General features: G+C 42.2%; 1 protein-coding gene across 1 annotated transcript in view; it reads right to left on the bottom strand.

The window, feature by feature from the left end:
• Nucleotides 1-203: 203 nt before the first annotated feature.
• The window catches only part of LOC308292721 (Y+L amino acid transporter 2), a 42,121-nt gene continuing 15,055 nt past the window's right edge, over nt 204-27,269 (bottom strand). The window contains exons 5-12 of the mRNA XM_080735133.1: nt 17,934-18,059; nt 16,755-16,899; nt 15,209-15,332; nt 10,738-10,841; nt 10,265-10,361; nt 5,478-5,627; nt 3,610-3,793; nt 204-934 (exon numbers count right to left, since the gene is read on the bottom strand). Of these exons, the coding sequence (XP_080591259.1) occupies nt 840-934; nt 3,610-3,793; nt 5,478-5,627; nt 10,265-10,361; nt 10,738-10,841; nt 15,209-15,332; nt 16,755-16,899; nt 17,934-18,059 (1,025 nt within the window). The 3' untranslated portion in view covers nt 204-839. The remainder of the gene's footprint in view (nt 935-3,609; nt 3,794-5,477; nt 5,628-10,264; nt 10,362-10,737; nt 10,842-15,208; nt 15,333-16,754; nt 16,900-17,933; nt 18,060-27,269) is intronic.

Below are 27,269 nucleotides of genomic sequence, written 5' to 3'. Positions count from 1 at the left end.
AGAGTTCTTTTTGTAGCTCGTCCCTTGGAAGACAGGGTTTGTTCTGTGAAAAAACTAAAACTAAACAACAGAAACCAGTAGCCACTAGAGGGAGCTCAGAGCTTAAACTTAAAGACGACTCCATAGCTGCAAACTGCTGGGAGGGTTTGGTTAAAACCATGAGAGTCCCTGGACCCCATATCGAGAACCACTCGGTAAAACAAAAACATTGCACCGTAAGAATGAATGGTGTTCCTGTGGAAGAATGAAGTCAGAGTTGATGGTGACGATTCATTGGTTGTATACAGTACTTTATAATGGAGAAGGAGGATCGTAGGAACCCCCCAAATATTGAAAATAAAGACAGTATGAGACCTCCAAGGCCCAACAAAAGGTTAAGCGTCTTCAGTGGCTGTGACAGCCGTGCTATTCCTATGGCGACTCAATCCTATGGTGACGATTTAAAATACATTTGTGCTTACCTCAAAGCCTTTCAGCTTTTGGGTTTTTGTAAGATTGTTCCTTTGTCATTTCTTGTCAGTATCCTAGAATATTTCAGGAATGTCTCTGTGTGTGTGTGTGTGTGTGTGTGTGTGTGTGTGTGTGTGTGTATACGTGTATGTTTTTCCGTGTGTGTACGGAGGGAGCTGCATGAATGGCCACATGGCGCAAACGCCTCTAAAATAAACAATCCTAAAGCAGTCACGTCCACGGCGGAACTCCTTCCTTCCGTCGTTCGTTTAAAAAAGAAAAGGCTCGTCTTTGGAAGAGATGTGCGAGAGAGGGGCCAGCTTCAGCGGAGGTCCCCGTCCCGTCCAAACCCTCTCTGTTCTCTCTCCGCGGGACCCTCCGTCCTGGGATCACTCGATCTTGTCGGGGTCGAGGTTGTCCAGGTCGATGTCGGGCGACACGACGCAGCACAGACACAGCTTCTGGGTGTACAGGGACATCTTGTCTACGGACCCAACCACAAGGGAAGAAGAAGTTGAATGAGAAAACTCACAATTTTGTTTATCCACCCCAGCATCCCTATTCCTGGGGGGAAAGTTGGCAAAAACAATTGCTGATTTACAAGCTCACAACGCGTTGCAGTGAGACACGTCGTGAGCTTGTAGATAGGCTATGAGATTTGGTGTAGAGTGAACAAGCATACCAAGTACAGTGGCAACTTGGGTCTGCTTCGCTATTTCAACCTTGGCGTCTCTATTTTGAGTTTGTCAGGAAAGTCACAAAGGTAATGAAAATATATAAGGTAATGTCCCATATAAAATATATATGGGACACGTTATGGGCTTGTAGATGGGCTATTTTTGTACATCGTACATCAAAGTATGAAATAGGGCTTAAAAGTCTGTGCCACAAAGCACTCCTTTCCCTACCCGCCTGTCTTTTTTGCCAAATGGATTTTTTTTACTTGTATATCAATTCATCAAAAAACAAAATCCACATTCTTTTTTCACATTTGCTATTAGAGGTGCATTCACATCAGGCATCACCATTTCTTTAAGTGACATGATTTAACATTAAGTCAATGTTCTGATACATCGGACGTCTACAACAGGCAAAACGTCCTCGCACATGTTAATCACATCAGGTGGTCTAGAGAAGTAATGCAAGGTCCAAATGACCAACAGAATAAGCACCAAAATCATGGCACTGTGTCAACAACCAAAAGACTGTTTTCTAGTGGCAACGTTCCGCATTAAGCTAATAGTATTATGTGTGTTTACTCCACGTGTGAATACTGTTCTCATGCTGTACAGTTACAGTAGATATGCTAAACATTCTTATGCTACAGAAACCTGCATGTGCGCTGGATTTGAAGGTTGAAAGCTTTACGCTGAAGGGCAACAATGACATAGTTTAGGTCTGCTGGACAATGAGCCAGTGTTGCAGTACTGTAAGTCAAACACGGATTAGTCAAGACTTATGTATGATTTGAACATTCCCTGACCCAATACTTACAAATATGTGTTAACCCCGTTTCAATGTTCAAGGTCTCCCCTTTACTCTGACAGTGTACAAATGGAACCAAATGAAGCCGTTAGGGTATGGGTCAAATTAGATCCCCTATGCCTTCTAAATCAGTGGTTCTCAGAAGAACCCCAAATTGATATACATTTGGCCGTGGACCCCAATCTGAAAATGTTTTCTGACAGATTTGTATTAATACACTTTCAAGACTTTTCAAATATGTTCAAAAATAGCAGATGTACAAACTCGCAGTGTGGCATGAAGTGACACGCTATGAGCTTGTATATCTGCTACTGTACTTTTGAGAACCACTGTTCTAAAACACTAAGAGTTTTCTGAAAAACATACCTTGCTATACATAGCAACTTAAGTGTTCCCACATGTTTCAATAGGTTCCATGCACAGCAGCCATATTGTAGAGAAATTGGACATCTTCCTTACTTCCTTCACAGTTCACAGGTGTTACCATTGATACTAATGAAGGCTCTGTTCCATTCTGGTCAAACAGAGTCAGGGTGCTGATATTGTGCATGTTGGCTCACTGGAAATACTCAGGCCTAGGCCAGACGGAGCTGGATATTTCATATATCCCAGTTTTTCAGATATCCACAAAATATCTAGGTCCACACGACAAAAGATATCTAGGTCTAAAATAATCTGAGTCCCCAGACCTCCACTAGGGGGACAAGCACACACAGTAAAGTCTTCAGAGATATCCGGGTTCCATGTCTACACGGATCCAGTGAATCGGATATTTTTCAATGTATCCACTTACTTATCCGGTTTCAAAAATATCAAGCTTCGCGGCCAAAATATCCAGCTTCGTGTGGCTGCAAGCCCCAACCGCATAAAAAAATGTCTAGCTTCAGAAATATCCAGCTCTGTGTAGCCGGCACCTCAGAGTGTGGTCCAGGTACCACTCTTTGACTCTAAAGACTCTATCATAGTCCAACGTGAAGAGCTGTCACCTCACCGTGGTGTAGTTTTCTAGCCATGACCTAGGCATTTGGCTACGCATTCACTCTGCATACTAGACAACTACACCGCGGTGAGGTGATAGCTCTTCACCTTGGACTATGATAGAGGCTTAAGGGTGTACTCTCTTTGAATTATTATTGTGCTACACTAAATGGAACAGAGCCTTCGTTTGTATCAGTGGTGAGACCTGTGAAGGTAAGTAAAGAAGAGGCCCAATGTCTTTCCAAAGAGGCAGCTGTGCAAAGCGCCTATTCTACGGATCCCAAAATAGATATAGCCTCTGCCTGGGGGTTAAGTAATGAACTAATCAAGCAAGCAAATCTGGAGTTTCAGAAATTAAAAATCGCACCATTGCGAAGTGAACGGTGCAATTACGCACGACACGCGTGCTAAAACAAAGCTTTGGATTTGTCCATGTTGTTGGCTAACACGGGATGTTATGGACGTCATGGACAGAACGACTTTTGATTGATCTGTGCAATTCTTTTTGGCTAAAACAAAGCTTTTGATTGGTCCGTGTTTTGGCCAACACTTGACGTCATGGACGGGACAGCTTTTGATTGGTCCGTGGCAATTTTTGGGGCCAACACAAAGTGAAATATAGGAGAGGATTGCACCGCTCAAAAAAAGAAAAAGAAAAGAAAGAAAGGCCGGTGGTAACCGACGGCGTCATCTCACCCAGCATCCTGCGCATGCAGGCGGGCCTGGAGCTGGGCGGCAGGTGGACACAGATGTAGTAGACGGGCGCTCCGGACAGCGCCACGCCGATGCCCACCAGGGAGTTGATGGTGTCGCTGTAGAGCGGCACCACCACCAGGAACACGCTGCACAGGCAGTACATGATGGGGAAGAACAGGGACAGCTGGGGAGAGAGGAGAGGAGGGAAAGTTTTGGGTCAGTGGTTCTCAACCTTTTTTAATTTCAAAAGACCCTCGGTTTTATATGCAGCATACAGTATGTTAACTCATTCATTGCCTTTTCAAGATGGCTGCCAAGTACCAGGATGCCACGTTCCTAAATTTCTAGTGCACTGATACATTTTTAGTGCACGGATCGTGCACGCCCATGCCTAGATCATGCACCATATGTGTAGTACTTTTTCACAGCTTTCAAACAAAATAATCTGCTTGGAAATCCGTTCAGGCATTCACGAGATAGAAGCCTTCAAGGTCAAACAAAACAAACAAACATGGCTGCCATTTTGAAAGATGTGTTTGTTATGGGGCTAAACATGCAATTTCGCGATTGCGATCATGCCTAATACATTTTTTTTTTTCAAAATGGCTGCCGACTCGGGAAACTCAGGCCGTGGCATCCTGGGGGTACTGAAATAACTCGGGAAACTCGGGCCTGGCATTTAATGAGTTAATTTAACTTTGACAGCATGCAAAATGGAACCAAATTAACCCGCGGTTACATTATGTATTTGGAAGTTGGAACCCCTGGTGGTCCACACACCTGATGTTGAGAAACAGTGTTCTACGTGCGAAAATTGCAAACAAAAATGCATCCTCAGTTGTGCCATTTCCACCCCCTGCCTCCTGTCCTTTCGTCATCGACACAGTTTCCGAGCCAGGCTGGTCTCGCACATCTTCCCTCTCACTTCTGCTGGTGCCCTTCTGTTACAAATCATCTCCCTCCCACCCTCCATCCGTTCCCCCCCTGCCGAAACACTTTTCTTCTACACTTCCCATTACTTTAGATGGTTGACCCCATGCATTTAAAAACTCCTTCCTGTTTTCCGACCTCTATTCCTTCCATCCTCACCGTTCCACCGTCCTCCCTCTCAATCACGCACCCAGATTTACACTCGATTTCTGAACAGTTTCTAACCGGCTACCATCATACTGTTGGAACAGAGGAATCACCAGGCCGGAATTCTTCCCTTATTTGGTCTAGTCTCCCAATGCCAGATAACCTTCTATGTAGATTACATTCACACTTTCTTATGCCGAGTCTACCTGGTATGGTTTCACCTGAGGTGCATTTAACTATGTGAAATATGGGGTTTTCACCTTTGCTGTTACACCAACGGAGGCACCATTTTTTAAGCAGATTTTTATGTTTGGAAGCTGTGAAGGCGCGTCCATGTGTGGTGCATGATCCACGCACCATCGTGCATGATGGACACACACACGCCCACGTTAAAAGTTCAGAAAAGTCCGGCAGTCTGCTAGTCAATTTTGAGATCTGGCAGGTAACACTGTACCTGTTATTTATTCTTTTTTTTTTACTACACCTCATGGTGGCTTGTTCACACCTGAACATTATGCTATTGTTCTAAACATCATGTACATACAGTGTCTATCTTTCCATTTTCTCTTCTGCACTCACTTCACCTATGTCCTCTCATGGAATATGAAGGAGTGTGCACAACATTTCTTTGTAAAAATAAAAATTATGTCACCCACTTCTTTACACCTGTAAACCTGCGATGTGACATGAGTCTGATTTGTGTTTAATAATGTTGAGAGAAGTTACCCAAAAACACATTATGTGGAATGTCGTACCACTGTAGGGATGGGGTGCTAGCAGTGCTGGCGTACCTTGACAGGCCGGTGCATGTTGGGGGCTGTGAAGCGCAGGTAAATCTGACTGCAGATGGACAGACCAATGAACAGCCAGTAGTTGAAACTGAAGTAGTTGATGAGCTTGAAGACGTCGCGCACACACAGGTAGATCAGAGACATGGTACCCTGGGAAATATACACACATACACAGAATGTAAGAACCATGTACAACCATGTGTCGTTGCCATTTTACTTTGTACACATTCTATTTGTGCACTAAACTATGAGAAAATAACACTAAAGCCAAACACCATATCCCCTGGCCTTGGCCAGGCAGAGTCTTGGAGACACATAAGCCTCTATATATGCTATATATGCTCACATATTCACATCTTCACACATATTCACACTGTAAAGGCAATACGACCATGATCTTTGTTGCTTTATGTAAGGGCAATTCACACCCGAGAACGATAGTGACTGACAACTATAAATATGTTAGAAAAACAATCGCTCCAACTCAAATGGATGGCAGTGTCCACACCACAATTATAACGACAACTGTAGTCCTGGGCGATATTGTTTGGATCACTTTCAGCGTGATTTTATGAACAGTAGAAGCATCGACGGCCATTCAAAATCCATTCGGACATCAGGGACGCAATCTGCCACTCACCCTCTGAACGTTTTGTTGTTAATGTACAGACCATATGTAGCCAACGGTAGCTTTTAGAATAACTGTCATTACCTCAGGTAGGGTACAACTACAGTATCTCACCTCCTTGTAATAATTAATAATCAGAGTCACATTATCCCATACATCCCAGTGGTTCTCAACCAGTGGTCCTTTAGGGGGTTCCAGGTGGTCCCCAGCTAAATGGAGTTTGTAACCAAATGCACCCTTATACTGTAGATCTTTAACTCTTGAGAGCGTAAAATGAAACCAAATGGATCCGTATGGTTTACGCTACACAATTCGAGAATGTAGAAGAATTGTTATTTTGATCTAGGTTAGCCGGTTATCTCTCCTATGGTACCACATCAATACAGCATGAAATTGGGGACAAAATGCTATCCAACGATAACAACGTTTTGGGTCCGAGACGCTAAATCTCATCAAACGGTGGTCCGAGGCTCAAATGCCCAGTAATAATGGTCCTTGATATGAAAAAGGTTGAAAACCAATGATATATCCTATCGCACGAGTCTTTCAGATCTCTCTCCCTCTCCTCTCTTTGTGAAATACAGAGCAGGACTGCACAGTGTGTTTGGCGACACGGTTTACAGAGCGCTTTGTACATCAGGTGCTCACATAATAGTCATCGTGCTTAATCAGAGAGGGGGAAAGACATGGAACACAACCAGGACTGAACATGGTCCAAATATTAGCTCCAAAAAGATGAATACATGTTAGGTCAAAATTACATAAGCGGTCATCTGTAGGAACAATTACATAATCCCTTAGAACAAGACAAGAACTGTTGGTTGCAAGCAGGGTTTGTAACCACAGGTGTTTCCACCCACATTCATATTAACCCATTTAGACCTGTTACGTTTCAATCCGGGACAGCATTAGTGTCACATTAGTTGTTGCTACAGTATATACACTGTATATAACATAATAATCCTTTTTTCAATGGGTTAGCAGGGGTTGACACTAACGCCTGCCCGACTGCCCGGGGCAGGTAAATAATATTGTCAGGCAGGTGAAGTTTGCTACCAGATTGCCCGACCGGGCAGGTGCCCATTTTTAGTAACATAATATAAGATATGTTTCGTTAGCCTACTTGAACGCTGAACGGGGCTATAGACTAGTGTTCCGCCTCTCTCTCTCGCTCTCTCTCTCTCTCCCCCAGTTCCTCCCTCCCTCCCCACACACACTGAACAAACGTTGTGCAGTGGGATAGTTTGCTGCGACGTGAGCTCCCTTGAAAACCGCTATTCTACAAGCTCACATCACATTATGCTAAAAAAAGACGTGCATCGGACACGATGAGCGCTCAGCTGCAACTAATTAGAAATCGTGTGATGCAACCCGTAAAGCGACAGCCTCATTGTGTGAACATTAAGTGACTGCTATGGAGAAACCTGTCTTTAGCTATGAGTTCTCTCAATCCCCAAAACAGGCGCAGGAGTAGCGCTAGGTAGAGTAGTGCGTGTGTCTTTGTTTTCAAAGAGTCAGAACAAACGTCCTCAGTGTCCTGGTCAACACTGCTTTTCCGAAGTTTCCTCCCTGCAGCGACACATATCCACAGTTACTGAGCAGCATGTGTGTGCAGCCAACTTGCAAGCGTTTGTGTGCTAAGAGAATCACATCTCCGACTGGCAAGTGGCCATGACCCGAGGGCAGGTAGAACATAACCTGTACTTCTGAGACCTTAGTGTCAACCCCTAGGTTAGGATTTAGAATCGGCATCAGGTCTAAACCCTCCAGACTTAAAACTGAGCCCGATTTTGGCCCTGTACTTGGACCGCCTTTTTCCGTCCACACCAAATCTCGGTGCCAAAAATAGCCGATCTACAAGCTCACAATGCGTCACTACGTGGGCGTGTTGTGAGCTTGTAGATCGGCAATTCTTTTGGCGAATGTTCCCCCCCCTCAGGGACTCACTCCCTAGCTTCCGGCGTGGACTGAAGACTCAGTCAGACTCCACCTAAACCCATAGCACTACTGTAACACTCCCCTTCCCTCAATGACCATACATGAAGCTAGATAGCTTTCTTAGCTTATAGAGAAGTATTTCTACCACTTTTTGTGGTCACATGTTCAGATACTGGATTCTGATTGGCTTAAAACAGTGGTAAATCAGTCAACAACCTTGAGTTGGCTCATGGACCCCGCCCACTGTTGTGTTGCAGTTGTAACATTTCCAAGACCAAACAAGTGTTTTCTTTCATTTATGGTAGAAGTGGTAGAAAAGCAATTTACCATTCGAGGGTTGTTGGCTGATTTCAGGGTAACCCTGAAACAGTGGTAAATCAGCCAACAACCCACTCCCTCTCATGGTAAATGGCTTACTTTTACTGATTGAAAATTGGTAGTCTACTTATGTTGTTTTTCTAGATTGATATTCCTATGCATTTGTTGTATTGTTGTTGATGTACTGAGATATTTATTATATGGCTGTGTTACCTGCTTATTGTAAATCGCTTTGGATTAAAAGCGTCTGCTAAATGCCTAAGGTGTAAATTGTATATGGATGCTGCAGGTAGAAGTGCTGACTGGAGAAAACAATGTCAGCAGATCCAGGAAGAAAAGAACTTGGGAAAACAAGAGGAGATTAAAACCCATTTAGAACGGGTACACATTATTGTGTATCATTATTTTGTGCTTTAACTATTGAAAAATAGCAGATCTACAAGCTCACATTTTTGAAAAATCGCGGAAATTAGAATTTTGACCCAATTCTATAAGTGTCTTTTGAATCCTATGATTTTTCTTTTAAAAACCTGTGTTTCTATGTCAGCAATCTGGCCAGCCATTGTCAAAGAAAAGGTTCTCAAACGTTTTCATGTGAAGGACCCCCAAAATGATATGTATTTGGCCACGGACCCCAATTCAACATATTTAGTTCCAGGGACCACCCAGAAGCAAAATTTGAGTTACAAACATTCGCTTTGAAAGTACATATTCAAAGATTTGCACACATTTTCATGACTTTTTCAAAAATAGCAGATCTACAAGCTCGCAGCGCGCGCTGTGAGCTTGTAGATCTGCTATTTTTCACTGGTTAAAGCATTCCTAAATGGGTTAAGAACACCCACACCACGTAACCAGGTTAATACCCAACACAACAGAGCCAGTAAACACTTTGTGACTGCTTGCCAGAGAGCCGATTATCCTGCGGGGTTACCGGTGGTGAGTGTGTTTACATGAACCCACATTCCATCATTATTTAGAGGGAAATAAAGTATTTTGTTGCTGTCGCTGTAAAATTGTGAAAACAGACGTGTTTATGAGCTTGTAGATCTGCCAGTTTCACGACTCTTGTTTGACAAAGTAGAGCGTTCTTTTAGGGCAGTGGTTCTCAACTAGTGGTCCTCGAACCACCAGGGGTCCTTGAGGGGGTTCCATGTGGCTACATGATGGAGAATCTATAATGGACGTATAGATCTTTAACTCTTGAGTGTAAAATGAAACAAAATGGACGCTTACGGGTCGGTCCATTTTGTTTCATTTTACGCTCTCAGTTAAATTATTGTTTAACATCTGCATTACTTGATTTACAACAAGTTTAAACAATTAGAAAATGTAGAAGAATTGTTATCGAGGTTGGCCTGTTATCTCTCCTATGGTACCACATCAATACAGCATGGCATTGGGGACAAAATCTTATCCAACGACAACTAAATATTCTACGTTTTGGGTCTAAGAGGTTAAATATCATCAAATGGTGGTCCGTCCGTGGCTCAAATGCTGACCAAATAACGGACCTTATATGAAATAGGTTGAAAACCACTGACATAGGAAAAATCATAGTAAAAAATCACACTCGTGTGAACTGAGCGGTGGAGGCTGCGTGTGTGTGTGTGTGTGTGTGTGTGTGTGTGTGTGTGTGTGTGTGTGTGTGTGTGTGTGTGAGTGTGTGTGTGTGTGTGTGTGCGGGCGTGAATGTGAGAGTGAATGTGAATGTGTGTGTGTGCCTGGCCTCAGTGGCCTGAACAACAGCGCCCCTCCCTTAACATGTGTGGTCAAAAAAGGTACTTCAGGCTACAGACAGACAGACAGACAGACAGACACACACACACGCACGGATACACACACGGCCACGCTATGGAGACGGTGTGACCACCGCTCAAAAATTGAAATATGAGGTACTGACGTTGAAGAGCAGGGCTGGGATGGGGGTGAAGCACTTGACGTGGATCATGGACAGCATGTTGGGCAGGTGGCCTTCCCTGGACCCCACGAAGAACAACCTGGGAGGAGGAGAGAAACACGTTGTCCATGGATGGAGTGAAGCAAAAATAAAATCTCACCACACATTTTGTATATTAGAATTATGTTTAGGTATTATCGTTCTAAAGCTGTCTTCTACAACAGCCAAATCACAGATTGAGCACAGGCTTTTATGAAATATCAGAGACGCTTCCTAACATGTTCTATTGCCACTTTGACCAATTCAAACAAGCACTCTTTATTCTATTGCTAGTTTGACCACTTCAAATACTCTTTCATCTTAAAATAATTAATAACCAAAAATAGACAATCTACAAGCTCACAACACGTGGTAATTAGGGCCGTCTACCGATATACAATATAGAGAGGTTTCAGGTTCAGGGTAAAGTTACTGACCTGGAGGCAGCGATGATGGAAGAGTTGAGTCCTCCATAGCAGGAGATGGCCACAGACAGAGGGATGAACCAGCGAGCCCAGCCCAGCACGTCATCAGCAAAGGTCTGCAAAACACATTCACATTACCTTCCTTACTTCTGATGTAACGTTTAATGACTTAATGACTTAAACCAGGGGTTCCCAAACTTTTTTGTCTCAGGGCACCCCATGAATACTTTTTTTAATCCGAGGCACCCCTACATTATAATCGCGAGGCGTTGTGTGCTTGTAGCTCGGCTGTTTTCACTAGTTTTGTGCGACAGTCTTGTATGATGAAGCTTTACCAAAAGACATACACATTTGAAACTTGAAGATACGAGGTTTCTGCCCGACAGTGACGATATTTTAGTGATTATGTTGCGAGGAAAACGTTGAGATAATAGCCATTTTAGTTAGAACTGACTGAAAATAACTTTGTACTTCAAGTTTAAAATGATACTAAAATATTTTTCCAAGATGTCCAAATACATTCCAAATATTATCAAACTAGAGGTTCGGGCCCTTCGGGCCGCTCACATCTAGAGTCCACGCCCGCTTCTTTACTAAAAAACGTAAAAAAAAAAAAAAAAAAAAAGTTAAAAAAAAAAAAATATATATATATATATATATATATATGTATATTGTGGGGTTTTATTGTGGCGGAACTATTGTGGCGCAGCGCACGTTTCCGGTCGGACATATTTGACCGCCGGACGCACTTCCGGTGTGTGTGTGTGTGTGTGTGTGTGTGTGTGTGTGTGCCCTCCCTCTCTGTTGTAAATGTAATTCGATACACTTCTCCCCTTCCCTCTCTCTCTCTCTCTCTCTCTCTCTCTCAGTGCCTGTGTGAGTATAGGCTTCAAGCATGTCCGTTTTGTGGAGGCTTCATGTCCGTGCTTGAAGTGGGCGTGGCCTCTAAGCCAATTGTAAATATAAGATTATCTCGCGGCACCCCTGGACTGCCGTCACGGCACCCCAGGCTGCCCCGTCACCAACTTTGAAAACCCCTGACTTAAACCATAAATACTCGGTTGGACGGAGTCCCTCAGGGCTCTATAATAGGCCCCTCCTGTTTTCATTCTACACTTAAAAAGGATGACTTCACCCATTTTCAGCCCATCTTCATATGATTGTGACTGGGTACAAATTTGCTTTGGTCATTTTTCAGTTTTTTACAGATTATTATGGTCCTGACTAATGCTCATTCCTCACGATAAAAATGTAATTTTTTTTTCTCCGTTTCCATTTCTCATAGGAGGGCTGTGGACAAGCTCTTACACTTTTCTTGTAGATTCCATTTTTCCAACGTTTGCCCCCGAAACAGAGATGCCAGGGTTCATGTTGTCAACTACAATAACCTTGTTGAACTCTGTGGTGAGGAACCACAGGGCCAACACAAATCCCCCCCCACCAGCAGCCAGTATAAGCCCAGCTCGCAGTGGGCTCCTTAATAACATTCGGGCTGGAAAATAGCCGATCCACAAGCTCACACCGCGCTGCGTCGGCGACGCGGTGTGAGCTTGTGGGTCAGCTATTTTCCCGCCGCGCGACACTGCCAGTACGCCGGAGCACAAATCGAGCTTAACCCATTTAGGCCTGGGATTATTGAATGCTTTAACTATTGAAAAATAGCAGATATACAAGCTCACAGCGCGGCACCGAGTGCCGCGCTGCGAGCTTGTAGATCTGCTATTTTTGAAAAAGTCGTGAAAATGTGTGCAAATCTTTTAATGTATTTTCAAAGCGAACATTTGTAACTCAAATTTCGCTTCCGGGTGGTCCCTGGAACGAAATATTTTGAGATGGGGGTCCGTGGCCAAATACATATACTTTTGGGGGTCCTTCACATGAAAAGGTTTGAGAACCACTGACATAGTAGTCTCTCAAGAACAGACTAACTGAGCTCCAGTTAAGTGACTCACTTTTCTTTGACGATGGCTATAGCCAGATTGCTGACATAGAAACATAGGTTTTTCAAAAAACCTTAGAAGGATTCAAAAGACTAGAATCAGGTCAAAATTCAAACGTTCACTATTTTTCAAAAATTTCAGATCTACAAGCTCGCAGCGCTGTGAGTTTGTATATCTGCTATTTTTTTAATGGTTAAAGCATAACATAATAATACACAATATAGTGTACCCGTTCTGAATGGGTTAATCCTCAGCTCGCGGTGGGGCTTCCTTAATAGCCTTCATCTGGCCCCTTGTTCCTACGGAGAGGACCACCAACCTCCTTATCCTCATCCTGTGTTCCCGCTGTCAGAGCCCAGACCCGCCAGGGGAGAGACTTCCTCCTCCTTGACAGGAGAGGCGACCTTTCCACGTCCACGGGACAAGACCCGGGTCCAGTCTGACAGCCATGAACACCGGAAACAAAGAGCTCTCCAGTAGGGTGTTAACCTCATACTGTACGTCCAAAAACTGTTACTTTTCAGGATTCAAAAGCAGACAAAAGTGTCAGATCTACAAGCCTCGAAACGCGCGGATCTGCTACTTTTAATGCTTTCGTGTGACGCAGTAGTACGATCACAAAACACAAACGTTTATTTAGGATATGGAGATAAGAGGTTTCTGCCAGACAATGAAGGTATACATTATAGGCCAGTGGTTCCCAAACCTTTTAGCTAAAGACCCAAAAGAGTTGCCCGGGCAGGACCCAACTAGTGAAAATAGCAGATCTACAAGCGCACAACGCATCGCTTCACGCCACGTTGTGAGCTTGTAGCTCGGCTATTTTCACTACTTCTTAAACATTTGTTTTCCAATGTATGGTATTTCTTTTATTTTTATTTTATTTATTCATGAAATAAAAAGAAAATTTGCTTTAAAAAAAAAAAAAAAAAAGGTTTTGAAATAATAAAAAGAAAAATGTAGGAAAGACCCATAAAAATATGTCTGCGACCCTCAAATGGGTCCCGACCCACTGTTTGGGATTAGACCACAAACCCCCATTCGATACTTTTTTTAATTTTTTATCTCTGGGACCCTAATTTACGCTGACAAACAGACGACAGCGGTGACCGCTGTCCCCCCCCACCCCGGCACAGCGGAAGCCGTCCGTCACTTGACTCATTAAGCGGAGTTAAGCCTTCCATCCACATGTCCACACCGTTCTGAAGGTCACCTCTCAGACGGCCGTGAGAATACAAGACTGACTGCCAGGCCTCAGCAAGGTAGGTTAGAGGGATTTTATAACACCACTTTAGGTTAGAACGGTGAAAGAATAGAGAATATCTTAGCCCTGCAAGGCCCAGCGTTGCTTTTTGGCAACATTTTTTAAATCATTTTAACATTAACATCACCATTAAATCCTATTGTTTAGTATTACAATGCCATTGGCCACGATATTTGCATATAAATACCTACCACAGAGGCTGACATTCACACCTCCGAGAGAAGTTGAAATTCCAGCATCTGGACGAACAACATCTCACTTTTTAACTGAAGCTATTCCTCACTAAAACACAAGTAAAATGCCTGTAATATTTTTTTTCGTGATCATTAGAATGTCTAGAACATGTACATACCGGTATGTTATTATTATGAAAGAATATCCCCAAAATGCAAATTAGAGCATGATTTATGATTTATGGCTATAAAATCTTACAAAAACATTATTAATTTTTTAACATTACATTTTCCTGTGATTAGGACTCCTACAACACCATCTGATTTTTTAAAATTGTTTGGGGCCAGTAGAAATTAATTCGGGTCTTGCAGGGTTAAGGAACCGCAATCTCGTCTAAAATTTTAAAAAGGGACAAGGCCACTTGGCCTTTTAGGGCACAAAATGTCAAATGCCAGGGATGGAAGTCGATTCAATAAAACAATGATTTTAATTCCAGAGAAAGAATGACATTTAAGGATTAAGGATGATTTTAAGGATTAAGGGTGATTTTATTTGCAACAAAATATATAGCATATAAAGTAATTGAGAAATGTACAATGACAAATTCCTGTGTCAAACGTCTATTTATGCTCTGGACTAGTCAAGAGTCGCTGGACTCATTTGAAGAAGGGGATGGGGAGACGGGATGGGAGACGGGGAATTCACAATCTCAACAAAAGTTGTGCTGTATTGGCAGGAGTGTGACAGAGGGTAAAATATCAGCTGGGGAACTGTACTGCAGAGGGTTTCAAACCTTTTTGACTCAGGTCACACCTCTAAATAACTTTCTCATCCACAGCACCCCTGAATTACACTGGTATTTTTTAGAATCTTACATCATATTACGCAACATAAATATGCACATCTTTTCACCTGAGATACGGTAGGCTATGTCACAGAGAAAATATCAGTTTCCATCAGAACTGACTGAAAGTAACTTTATAATTGACGATTCACCTCTTGAACCCCAGAATCCCTATTCTGGGGGGGAAGGTTCACCAAAAATAACCGATCTACAAGCTCACAATGTCACGTTGTGAGTGAACATTCATGGCGGGATGCTCACCACGGCGACCGCCTCGCTGGCCAGCACAGTGTCGGCGTCCATGACCACGTAGTAGGCCACGTTGGTGAGGATGTAGATGACGGTGACGATGGGCATGGAGATGGCGATGGACAGAGGCAGGTTCCTGCACGGGAACAACAACAGAGGGACACAAACTCAGCCACAATGTGACGCATTTATTAACCCATTTAGGCCTAGAATTATTGAATGCTTTAACCAGTGAAAAATAGCAGATATACAAGCTCACAGCGCGGCACCGAGTGCCGCGCTGCGAGCTTGTAGATCTATTTTTGAAAAAGTCGTAAAAATGTGTGCAAATCTTTGAATATATGTATTTTCAAAGCGAACGTTTGTAACTCAAATCTTGCTTCTGGGTGGTCCCTGGAACAAGATATTTTGAGATGCGGGTCCGTGGCCAAATAAATATCAGTTTGGGGGTCCTTCACATGAAAAGGTTTGAGCACCACTGACATAGTAGTCTCTCAAGAACAGACTAACTGAGCTCCAGTTAAGTGAAAAGGACCTTTTCTTTGATGAAGACACTTACAGAATCGGGTCAAAATCAAATTTTCAAGATTTTTCAAAAATAGCAGATCTACAAGCTTGCAGCGCGGCACTCGGTGCCGCTCTGTGAGCTTGTATATCTGCTATTTTTCAATAGTTAAAGCATAAAATAATGATACACAATAAAGTGTACCCGTTCTAAAGTGATTAAATGTTGAGTAGACAAATCCAACTTTACACGGCAGCGCTCTGTAGATTCATCTATCACTAAGAAACCTGTGGTTTCCGAGGGAATTCCGTTTGAGAGCACAGACCATGTCTGTATCCACTGATTCTCTCATGATCGTGACAAGGCAAGTTCTAGTCCCGATTCGACCCAGTCTAGGACAAACAGAAAGCTAGAGGAGGTCTGTTTCGTTGTTTATCTGTTTGGGTCTGTTTGCTACCAACTTTATGTGGGCGGTTATCTCTAGATGACCAGATTACATTTTGGGGACAATTAGGTCATGATCAAAAGGTCAATAAAAGGTTTTGTCCATGACGCTGTCAAATATAATCTAGTTTAGATTAACATCTGTATATCCACTAAAGATTGGAAGGTTTAAAAGGGGACAGTTGGCCGGTTAAAGAGCATGTTTATTGCCAAATAGGAAGTCAGACATCATTGGTGTTGGGCATTGATTGAATAAAATGTGTATATCCATATTAAATCTTTATGTGTTTGCTTTTTTTTTTTACATTATCGCATGATAGCTGTAAATAAATCTACAAGCTCACAACAGATTGCGGGTTTATGGATTGGCCATTTCACAACTTCTGAAAGATACAGCAAATGTTCAACTATATTGCCATGTCCAAAACAGGAATGCCAGGTTGAAAATCTAGCATTGCAAGCTTGCAAATCTGCTACTTTTGACGCTGTTGAGCACAAAGGGTTTCTGCCCAACAGCAACGATTTTGAACACATTTTGATCAAAAGCTCGTCAAAAGACAAATTCCCTCATTGACTGGGCGGTGAGAAACAGAACGGTGCCGTTCTTACCGCTCTGGGTTCTTGAGCTCCTCGGTGATGAAGTTGAGCGTGTCCCAGCCAGAGTAGGAGTACAGCGCCGAGTACAGAGCCAGAGCCATGTCACCCGGGTTCAGCTTGGACCCCTTGAACGAGTCCTCAAAGTTCTGGGTATGGCCTAGGAAACACACGCACGCACAAGCACAGAGACGTGGGTTTTAAAACGACTTTAACCCATTTAGGCCTAGAATTATTGAATGCTTTAACCAGTGAAAAATAGCAGATATACAAGCTCACAGCGCGCTGCGAGCTTGTAGATCTGCTATTTTTGAAAAAAGTCGTGAAAATGTGTGCAAATCTTTGAATATATGTATTTTCAAAGCGAACGTTTGTAACTCAAATTTTGCTTCTGGGTGGTCCCTGGAACTAGATATTTTGAAATGGGGGTCCGTGGCCAAATAAATATCATTTTGGGGGTCCTTCACATGAAAAGGTTTGAGCACCACTGACATAGTAGTCTCTCAAGAACAGACTAACTGAGCTCCAGTTAAGTGAAAAGGACCTTTTCTTTGACGATAGCTGGCCAGATTGCTGACATAGAAACAGGTTTTTTCCAAAAATCTTAGAAGGATTCAAAAGACACTTCGGGTCAAAATTCTAATTTTCGGCACTCGGTGCCGCGCTGTGAGCTTGTATATCTGCTATTCTTTTTATATTTAAAGCATAAAATATTGCGTCATAATGTGTTCAGGCCTAAATGAATTCCCCACACAGGCCTCCGTTTAGAGACAAGTGTGTTGAGTAATGTGAGCTCATGGGTTGGGTAGGAAATCATAGTGAACCGTCACGATCATTAAACTCAATAAGAGAATGTGTACGAATGACTATTCAGATGATACAGTAGATAGGGCTGCAACTAACGATTATTTTCATAATCGATTAATCTGGCGATTATTTGAACGATTAATCGATTAATCGGATAATGGCACTTTTTTGCAATTACCTTTACAATTTAGCTTGAAGTTATTTTAGGCATTTTCTAACCAACAATAAAGACAATAAAAATGTATTCTTCCTTCTGAAATATTATTTACAGCTTTCTTTACATTTGATTAAAAAAGGGAAAGACATTTGTCAAGCTAAATTGTAACATAGCCCATCTCTGACTCAAACGTCTGTATTGCAGACAGCCAGCCAGCCAGAGGTTCTCACCTTGTCCCAGCCGCACCATGCCAGCCACGATGATGACAATGAGAGCAAACACCTTGGCCACGGTGGAGACAACCTGCAGTATGGCCCCCCACTTCACCTTCATACAGTTCACCACCGTCAGCAGACCTTGACACACACACACACACACACACACACACACACACACACACACACACACACACACACACACACACACACACACACACACACACACACACACACACACACACACACACACACACACACACACACACACACACACACACACACACACACACACACACACACACACACACACACACACACACACACACAGTTAACATGAATAACAATTCACTAACGATAATACCAGTACATGTAGGACACCTAAGGGCGAAAAGCGACATGTGTTGGCCATCTGGCCAGTCGGACCAGTTACCCATAATTATATGGAAACCCCTGGTACCCATTATATTCACAGATATAGTTACCCATAATTATATGGAAACCCCTGGTACCCATTATATTCACAGATATAGTTACCCATAATTATATGGAAACCCCTGGTACCCATAGATATTCACAGATATGGGCTTAATATTGATGACATCAGGAATCTCCATATATGGGCATAAAATGGATTTGATTCCCCTAGCATCACAGGGATCTCCATATATGGGCACAAAAGGGATTTGGTTCCCCTGACATCACAGTGATGTCAGAGAGGAAGGGATGAATGGGAGGGATGAATTTTCCTTGCTGCCGCGCCGCTTCCTCCACAGGCTGCGCTCTTATTTTGAAGGGCAGATTTCTTTTCACTTTTTTTTCTTCAATGTTTACCCCATCTAGTCACGTGACAGTGTGTAGATGAGAGGGTGTCATGGCGGCTCCCATGCGATAGCAGATTGAGCTGTAAACATGCCAGCCTTGGGATCAAAATGTATTTGATGATGAATGAAGTCTCTTTATGGGAAGATCAATGCATTTCTAACAGAGGAGCTTCACTTCGCGTGCACGCCCAGCATGCGTTGTAAACAAATCGCGGACATCGCCGATGCAGAATGGACAGCCAAGACGTACACTAAGTCATAACAGTGTTACTGTATTTAGTCTATTTACAGTAAGAGTGACGAGCTGATCTGTCAACGGCGTCATGGTATTATTAACCCTTTCATTGACGAGCTGACATGTCAACGGCAGCTATAAAGTTAAAGGGGAAGACCACCCATTTTCAATATTGAACTATGTCATTAATATACCTTTTGTAGGAGTTGTGTGGAAATAGGAAAAAAGTACCCCCCCTTCTGTCTTGCCTAGAACTGGAGGATTGATTTTGGGGTTTGTATTGCAAATCAAGCAAGTGCCGCACTGTGAGCTTGTAGATCTGCTATTTTTGAAAAGTTGTGAAAATTCTAGCAAATCTTTGAATATATGTATTTTTAAAACTCAAATGTTGCTTCTGGGTGGTCCCTGGAACTAAATATTTTGAGATGGGGGGTCCGTGGCAAAATACACATCATTTTGGGGGTCCTTCACATGAAAACCACTGACATAGTAGTCTCTCAAGAACAGACTAACTGAGCTCCAGTTAAGTGAAAAGGACCTTTTCTTTGACGAGTGGTCCTGCCTTTAAACACCCCTGTTAACAGAACACATACAGCAGGTGAGCCTTACTGTATATGCCATACATTATGCTTCGTTGTTCCAGCGAAACAGGCTGAACCAGTTATCAGATTGCAGCGCTGTAGACGGTTAACAATGCTAACAGTCTGTTTGTATGACCGCCCTACAAACACAGATCCTGACAACCGCCTCACGTCCCCGTTCACCTTTGGTAGTTCTGAGGGGGAGGGGCCCTGTCCAAAACATCTACAGACGTTTTTATGAAGTTGTGGCCTCTTATTTGTGTCAAAATGCATTGTTTTAGGAAGAAGTCTAAAAAAAGCTACTATACACTAGGGCATTAACGACTTGTGATTTTTGCAGTCGACTCGACTCAGTAAAAAGTTGAGTTGAAGTCGACTTTATTGTTTGATGACGTCATCACATCACACACGACCCCCCCAATTATTTTGAGGGTCCCCAGTGGATTAATAACTTAATGTGAAACATTGTTTTCTCACTCAACTGTAAAAAAAAAAAACATAAAGTTTAAGTGTATAGATAGAGGGTATCTTCACATTTCTAAAGTGCCAATTTAAGGACTTTTTAATACCTCTAAAATGAAACATTGGTGAAATTGTCAAATATATAAAGGCAGAAATTGTGAAAATAGCCGATCTACATGCTCACAACGCCTCGCCTCACAATAGAAAGTTTTTTTTTTTTTACTTCGACTTCCGACTTTCTCTGGTGGGAGTCGACTTGTGTAATGAAGTCGACTGAGTCGACTTGGCGACTTTTTCGTTAATGCCCCACTGTACACTGTCAGAGTTACAGACTTGCATGGGTCAATTTAGACCCCCCCTAAAAGGAACCCACAGAGTCCCTGGAATCCATTTTGAGAACCACTGATGTAGAACATAGAACATGTCCACCTCCAACAAACTGATTGCTTAAAGTGCAGGCACCATGCAATTTACCTTGTAAAACTGTTGACACATGTCTCTAAAAGTCCCCCTAAGTATTTTTTTTCCTGCTGGAAATGTACCTTGAGTGTGGTTTCATCTGTATGAACTTATTCCAGGGAAAATTAACCACATGAACTACTATTTCACAAATCACAATCTAGGATTGCTATATACGAGTCTGGACCTACACCTCCCGAAAGCTGAGAAAGATGTGGGCATCTGTTTGTCATTTCCGTGAACGAAAATATATTTAAAACATACCTTGAAAAAATATATTTTAATTTCCGGAAAGCAAGCAACGTATAGATGTTTTGACATTATTGATTTACAATAGGACCAATTTGCGGCTTTGCAGTCGGGAGGCTGTAAGGCTACATGTGCTTTACCCCGGGATCATTTTCAGCTTAAAGTCAATGCAAAAATGCATGGATTTAAGCAAAAGTAAAACATGTGCATTTGGCAACGCGTCAGCAAGGTTTGAAACGTTTTCAAAAAGAAGAAATTGTAAAAAAATGTATTCTTTTTAAAATGTACACAAATCATCTATTATGTGGTCCCTGTCACATATTTTCATTTCAATTTGGGGATTTGCAGCCAAATAGGTACCAATTTAGGGGTCTGTGACATGAAAACAATAGAATTATGCAATACAGAGCAACACAAATACCACAAAACCCTATAGCAAAGTGGTTATCCAGGCAGCTATACAGGCCCATGCGCTACTGATAAATAATTCAGCACGAGATGTTCGTGCCAAATCTTCTGATCTTAGATGCATCTTAGCCTGGATGCACACGTGTGCTGCATGAACTGCTCCAATGAATAGTCTCAGCAGCAGATGGACAAGTCGCTTTTTTATGCTTTTGTGTGACGCTGTCGTGTGATCAATTAGGGCATTAATTGGAGATAAGAGGTTTCTGCCAGTGACAAAATGTCTGACAGTGAAAGTAGCCAGACAGCTGAATTGATGCTGGTGATTATACAATCAAATGGGGTGGGGGGAGAGGGGGAGAGGGAGAGCGCGAGAGAGATACACAGAGAGAGAGAGAGAGAGAGAGAGAGAGAGAGAGAGAGAGAGAGAGAGAGAGAGAGAGAGAGAGAGAGAGAGAGAGACAGAGACAGAGACAGAGACAGAGACAGAGACAGAGACAGAGAGAGAGAGAGAGAGAGAGACTATCCAGTTGATTAACATGGAGGTAACCGGCCAGACAAAGGGGAGTAATTAACAGACTTTCTACAACATTGAGAAGACAAATGGGGAACATTGAGAGCTCTGCTGATGGCCGTGCCTGCTATAAAAGCTTGGCCGGGTTCCCTGCAGTTTACCTGATGGGCCGTTACTCTGTCTGAATTTAATAACTCCCTCAGTAAAACGCGTAATACCAGCACACTGCTGGCAGCGCCAGGATGGACATGCAGATGGAAACCATGTCCAAAAGTGTTACTTTGCAGGGAATGGAAACAATTACCTGCGTTTCAATGAATCCAATGTAGAATTATTTAGTCATCTTAACACTTTTCACTTTTGCCATTTTGTAAAAAAATTGAATCCTGAATCCTTTTGGTCATATAAGGTTTCCACCCGACAGAGATATTATCTTACACCATTACATTTACCACTATTATTGCGACCGTAGGTCGCAGTTAACTATGAAAACCGGCACATCTTGTCCGTCCGTCCTTCCTTCTGTAACCCCTCAATTTTGTTGACATTGCGACATCACCTCATCAAAGATCAAACCCTGGATATCCATATATGGAGATGACAAGATCATCACCTTGATATCCATATATGACATCTACATCTGATTCCCAGATGATGCACAGTTAGGGCAACCACACTAATAGAATCTCTTTTATGCCCATCAACATTAAGCCCATATCTGGGAATGCCCATATAAGGACATATTGAAAACAACCAACCGCAACTCGAATCACACAGGTAATGCTTCAATACATCAACATCGATACTTCAACTGCATTGCAATATGAATCTAGAAAAAAATAACGTTGCTTGACCAAGCACCTAATCAGTAAAAATGTTGTAAAAACCTAAGAATGCTATCTATCTTTCATGTATGGTCATTAAGGGTAGGCGAGTGCTATGGTAAGTGCTATGGGCCTAGGTGGAGTCTGAAGAGGTGCGTCTTCAGGCCACGGCGGAAGCTAGGGAGTGAGTCTGTTGTTCTTTACAGGATCACGTTGGCAAAACGCCTTGTTTTTGTGCAGGATTTCGTCAAGGTCACGCTACATGCAAAGCGCCACGTACATAAAAAGGCAAGAAGGTAACCTATGGATTTAAATACCCTCCGGCGCTTACAGTCCAGCCATCAAACATGATTAACCCATTCAGAACGGGTACACAGTATTGTGTATTATTATTTTATGCTTTAACTATTGAAAAATAGCAGATATACAGATAAAGTGCCGCGCTGCAAGCTTGTAGATCTGTTATTTTTGAAAAATCATGACAATTTGAATTTTGACCCGATTCTATAAGTGTCTTTTGAATCCTTCTAAGATTTTTTTGAAAAACATACGTTTCTATGTCAGCAATCTGGCCAGCCATCGTCAAAGAAAAGGTCCTTTTCACTTTAACTGGAGCTCAGTTAGTCTGTTCTTGAGAGACTACTATGTCAGTGGTTCTCAAACCTTTTCATGTGAAGGACCCCCAAAATGATATTTATTTGGCCACGGACACCCATCTCAAAATATTTAGTTCCAGGGACCACCCAGAAGCAAAATTTGAGTTACAAACGTTCGCTTTGAAAATACATATAGTCAAAGATTTGCACACATTTTCACGACTTTAAAAAAAATAGCAGATCTACAAGCTTGCAGCGCGGCACTCGGTGCCGCGCTGTGAGCTTGTATATCTGCTATTTTTCACTGGTTAAAGCATTCAATAATTCTAGGCCTAAATGGGTTAAGAGAGTCTATAAATATAGTGTACTGGGAGGTTGCTGGGAGTTAGCGTGTTGCCGCTCCCCTTACCCCACAGGCACAGAGCTAATTATGAGGGCATGGTTTGTAATCCCTCTATTACCCTCTCTGGGATGTGTTTCCACTGCTGTGCTGCCACAACAATGGAAATTATTTTACAACATATACTATGAGCAATTAACCAAAAATAAATCTGCACTAACATTTAGAACCAATAATAACCTCCTCATGTTGCTCATGTAGGTTAAACGAATAATCAAGTGATGTTTTTATTTGTATTATTATTATTGTATTATACTGAATTTCCCCCTTGGGATAATAAAGGTATCTATCTATTATTAGGCCTAGAGTTATTGAATGCTTTAGCTATTGAAAAATAGCAGATCTACAAGCTCGCAGCGCGGCTGCGAGCTTGTAGATCTGCTATTTTTGAAAAAGTCGTGAAAATGTGTGCAAATCTTTGAATATATGTATTTTTTAAGCGAACGTTTGTAACTCAAATTTTGCTTCTGGGTGGTCCCTGGAACTAAATATTTTGAGACGCGGGTCCATGGCCAAATACATTTTGGGGGTCCTTCACATGAAAAAGTTTGAGAACCACTGACATAGTAGTCAATCAACAGACTAACTGAGCTCCAGTTAAGTGAAAAGGACCTTTTCTTTGACGATGGCTAGCCAGATTGCTGACAGAAACATTTTCCAAAAAGCCTTGGAAGGATTCAAAAGACACTTATAGAATCGGGTCAAAATTCGAATTTTCACGATTTTTCAAAAATAGCAGATCTACAAGCTCGCAGCGCGGCACTCGGTGCCGCGCTGTGAGCTTGTATATCTGCTATTTTTCAATAGTTAAAACAATGATACACAATAATGTGTACCCGTTCTAAATGGGTTATAGATCAACGAATAGACAGGAAAAGATTAGGCGTCTTACTAGTAGATCAGTGTCGCATTTCTATGACATACCGAGCAACTTTTGGAATTTGTGGTTGGCATTGAATGGAAGTTGCGATCGGGATACATGTGTTTTTTTGGGGTACGAAATAGGCCCCTTTCCCCAATTTTAGAAGGCAGTTACAGGCAAACATTTTAATGTAAACCTTTTGCCCATGACAACATGCCCAAAACAGGGATGCCAGCTTGGAATTAGGGGTGGGCGATATGGAAAAATACAATATCACGATATTTTCACGATACACGATTTTATCACGATTCTTTTTCACGTTGTTTTTTTACGGTTATGTTTCAAGTTACTTGACAAAAACTAGACTCTCTGGGTTCCTTTTGGGAGGTCTAAATTCAACTTTACAAGTATGTAACTCTGACAGTATACAAATGAAACCAAATGGACCTTGTCATTTTAAAGTTTGAGAACTACTGATTTAGACCAAAATGCAGGTTTGAATTGAATTCTTCAATGAATCTCTGTATTTACGATTAAGCAGGATTTTTTACACGGCTCCCTCAATTGTATCACGATATACAGTATACGATACCTCTGAAAAGGCATATCGTGGAGACATTGTATCGTGTCAACGATAATTATCACCATATCGCCCACCCCTAGTTGGAATAATAAATAATTATTGCCTCTGTACCACTACAAAGTATATCGACTCTCACAACACCGTTTGAGAAGCACTGAACTATTAACTTGGCCATAAAAGCCACACACACACACACACACACACACACACACACACACACACACACACACACACACACACACACACACACACACACACACACACACACACACACACACACACACACACACACACACACACACACACACACACACACACACACACACACACACACACACACCTATGTGAGCATGCTGCTCACATACGGCTGACATTTATAGCGTATAGCTTGTGAATGTGAACATTGGCCTCTTCCCACAGTGTCAACATTGACACAACAGGTGTTTGACAGAAGCTCACACTTCACACAGTCCTGTAGAACATAGAACATGTCCACCTCCAACTAACTGATTGCTTAAGAGAAGTCTATAGTCCACACACAACCACTCACAAGGTACCTTTTCTTTGAATTTTAAAATACAAATAAACAGGCGTGATAAGGCCATCAGATTGTGAGTATGGACAGTCTACAGCAGGGGTCTTCAACGTTTTCAGGCCAAGGACCCCTGAGTTGAGAGATGAAGCAGGGACCCCCTCAACCTTTTCATAGATTCCATATAGTTTCATTGTTTGACAGCACGATCATCAGTGTATTTAATAATAATAATGAATTGCATTTTTATAGCGCTCAAAGCGCTTTACAATGGTGCATTCATTCATACATTGGCATTCATGTCAATTTGTGTTTTCAGATATTTAACCACTTGAGCCGTCATTACCTAATAAATTGGCCTTTTACTCTGTACTTAGTCTGCTCTTTTTCCCCCTCTAGACCAAACCTGCCGAAAATAGCCGATCTACAAGCTCACAACGCCTCGTGCTGTGAGGCGTTGTGAGCTTGTAGATCTGCAATCTTTTGCTACAGTTCTCAGAATATGGACACTAGGGTTCAAGTTGTTAATATAAAAAGGATTGGAAGATTCGGAGGACCCCCTGTAGCAACTCTGAGGACCGCCTAGGGGTCCTGAACCCCCTGTTGAAGACCCCTGGTCTACAGACTGTTCTTCTTCCAATGACAGTAGAGCATGCTCAGCTCGGAACTTCCGTCCCCTAGAATTTAGTTGCTTAAGATAAATATGACGTAGTGTACATACTCAGCTGCTGTCTGTGCTCTTCCATTGGAAGACAATAAACCAAGTAGACCTATAGATTAGTATACTGTCGCTGTCAGGCAGATGGGCATTTAATCTTTTGAATTGCATTTTCATGAATGAGTGTCCTCTATAATACTTCGCTATATGACAGGGTCATGCAAAAGCAGCGAACATAGCTGATCTGCAAGCTCAAAACACTTGTATTAGCTTGTTCGTCTTCTTTTTTTTGCTGTGACCTACAGTATTCATTTTTTTAATCTCTTAACGGTTTTGGACAGATTTTATCTGGTTTCCCCTGATAGCGATTATATACAGCATGTTTGGACAAGACATTATCTTTTCCAAAGACCAATAGGGGAGGACAACTTTTCCTATAAGGCCGTCACAGGGTTTCTAATAGACTTTAATATAACGTTTCTGTCAGGCAGTGTATTTATTTCGAATTGAACATGCTATTGCTACAGCGTCACACAAAAGCATCAAAAGTAGCAGATCTGCAAGCTCCAAACGCGGCTCAAAGCGACATGTTTGGAGCTTGTAGATTTGCTACGTTTGCAATTGTTTAAAATTAGAATCATGAAAAGTAATCGTTTTGGACGTCTGAGGTTTCCACCCCGACAGAGTTCTAGCTAGCAGCCATCTGCCATCCTGATTGAAGATTTCCACGCGGCCAAATACATATAATTTTGGGTGGTCGTTGGCACTAAAACGTTTGAGAACTACAGTGTAAGACATTCGTAGAATCGGCCTCAGGTCTTAATCGGTTGCAGGAATCTTTTTCAAAGCTATCAGGAAAGGAAAATTATATATTGCGTTTTGGGTCCAATATGAGGACCCAAACTCCAAGCAACACGAGATACAAAGACACGGAGACGCATGGCAGTGCCCTAATGCAGTGTTTCTCAACCACTGTGCCTGGGGACCTTTGGTGAGCCCCTGAGAAGGGTCAAGTGTGCCCCTTGAAACTGCTTGAAAGCCAGTATTGTATTTATCATTTTAACAAGAATCGACACACAGTCAATTTAAAATCTGGTGTATTGGTGTGTTGAAGTTAGTGTTGGTGTTCTTTCTCATGTATATTTCATAATATTCTAACTTACTGTA

This window comes from Nannobrachium achirus (assembly GCF_963921795.1).
Source record: "Nannobrachium achirus genome assembly, chromosome: 10".
NCBI lineage: Eukaryota > Metazoa > Chordata > Actinopteri > Myctophiformes > Myctophidae > Nannobrachium > Nannobrachium achirus.
This window is presented reverse-complemented; position numbering and strand designations above follow the sequence as displayed.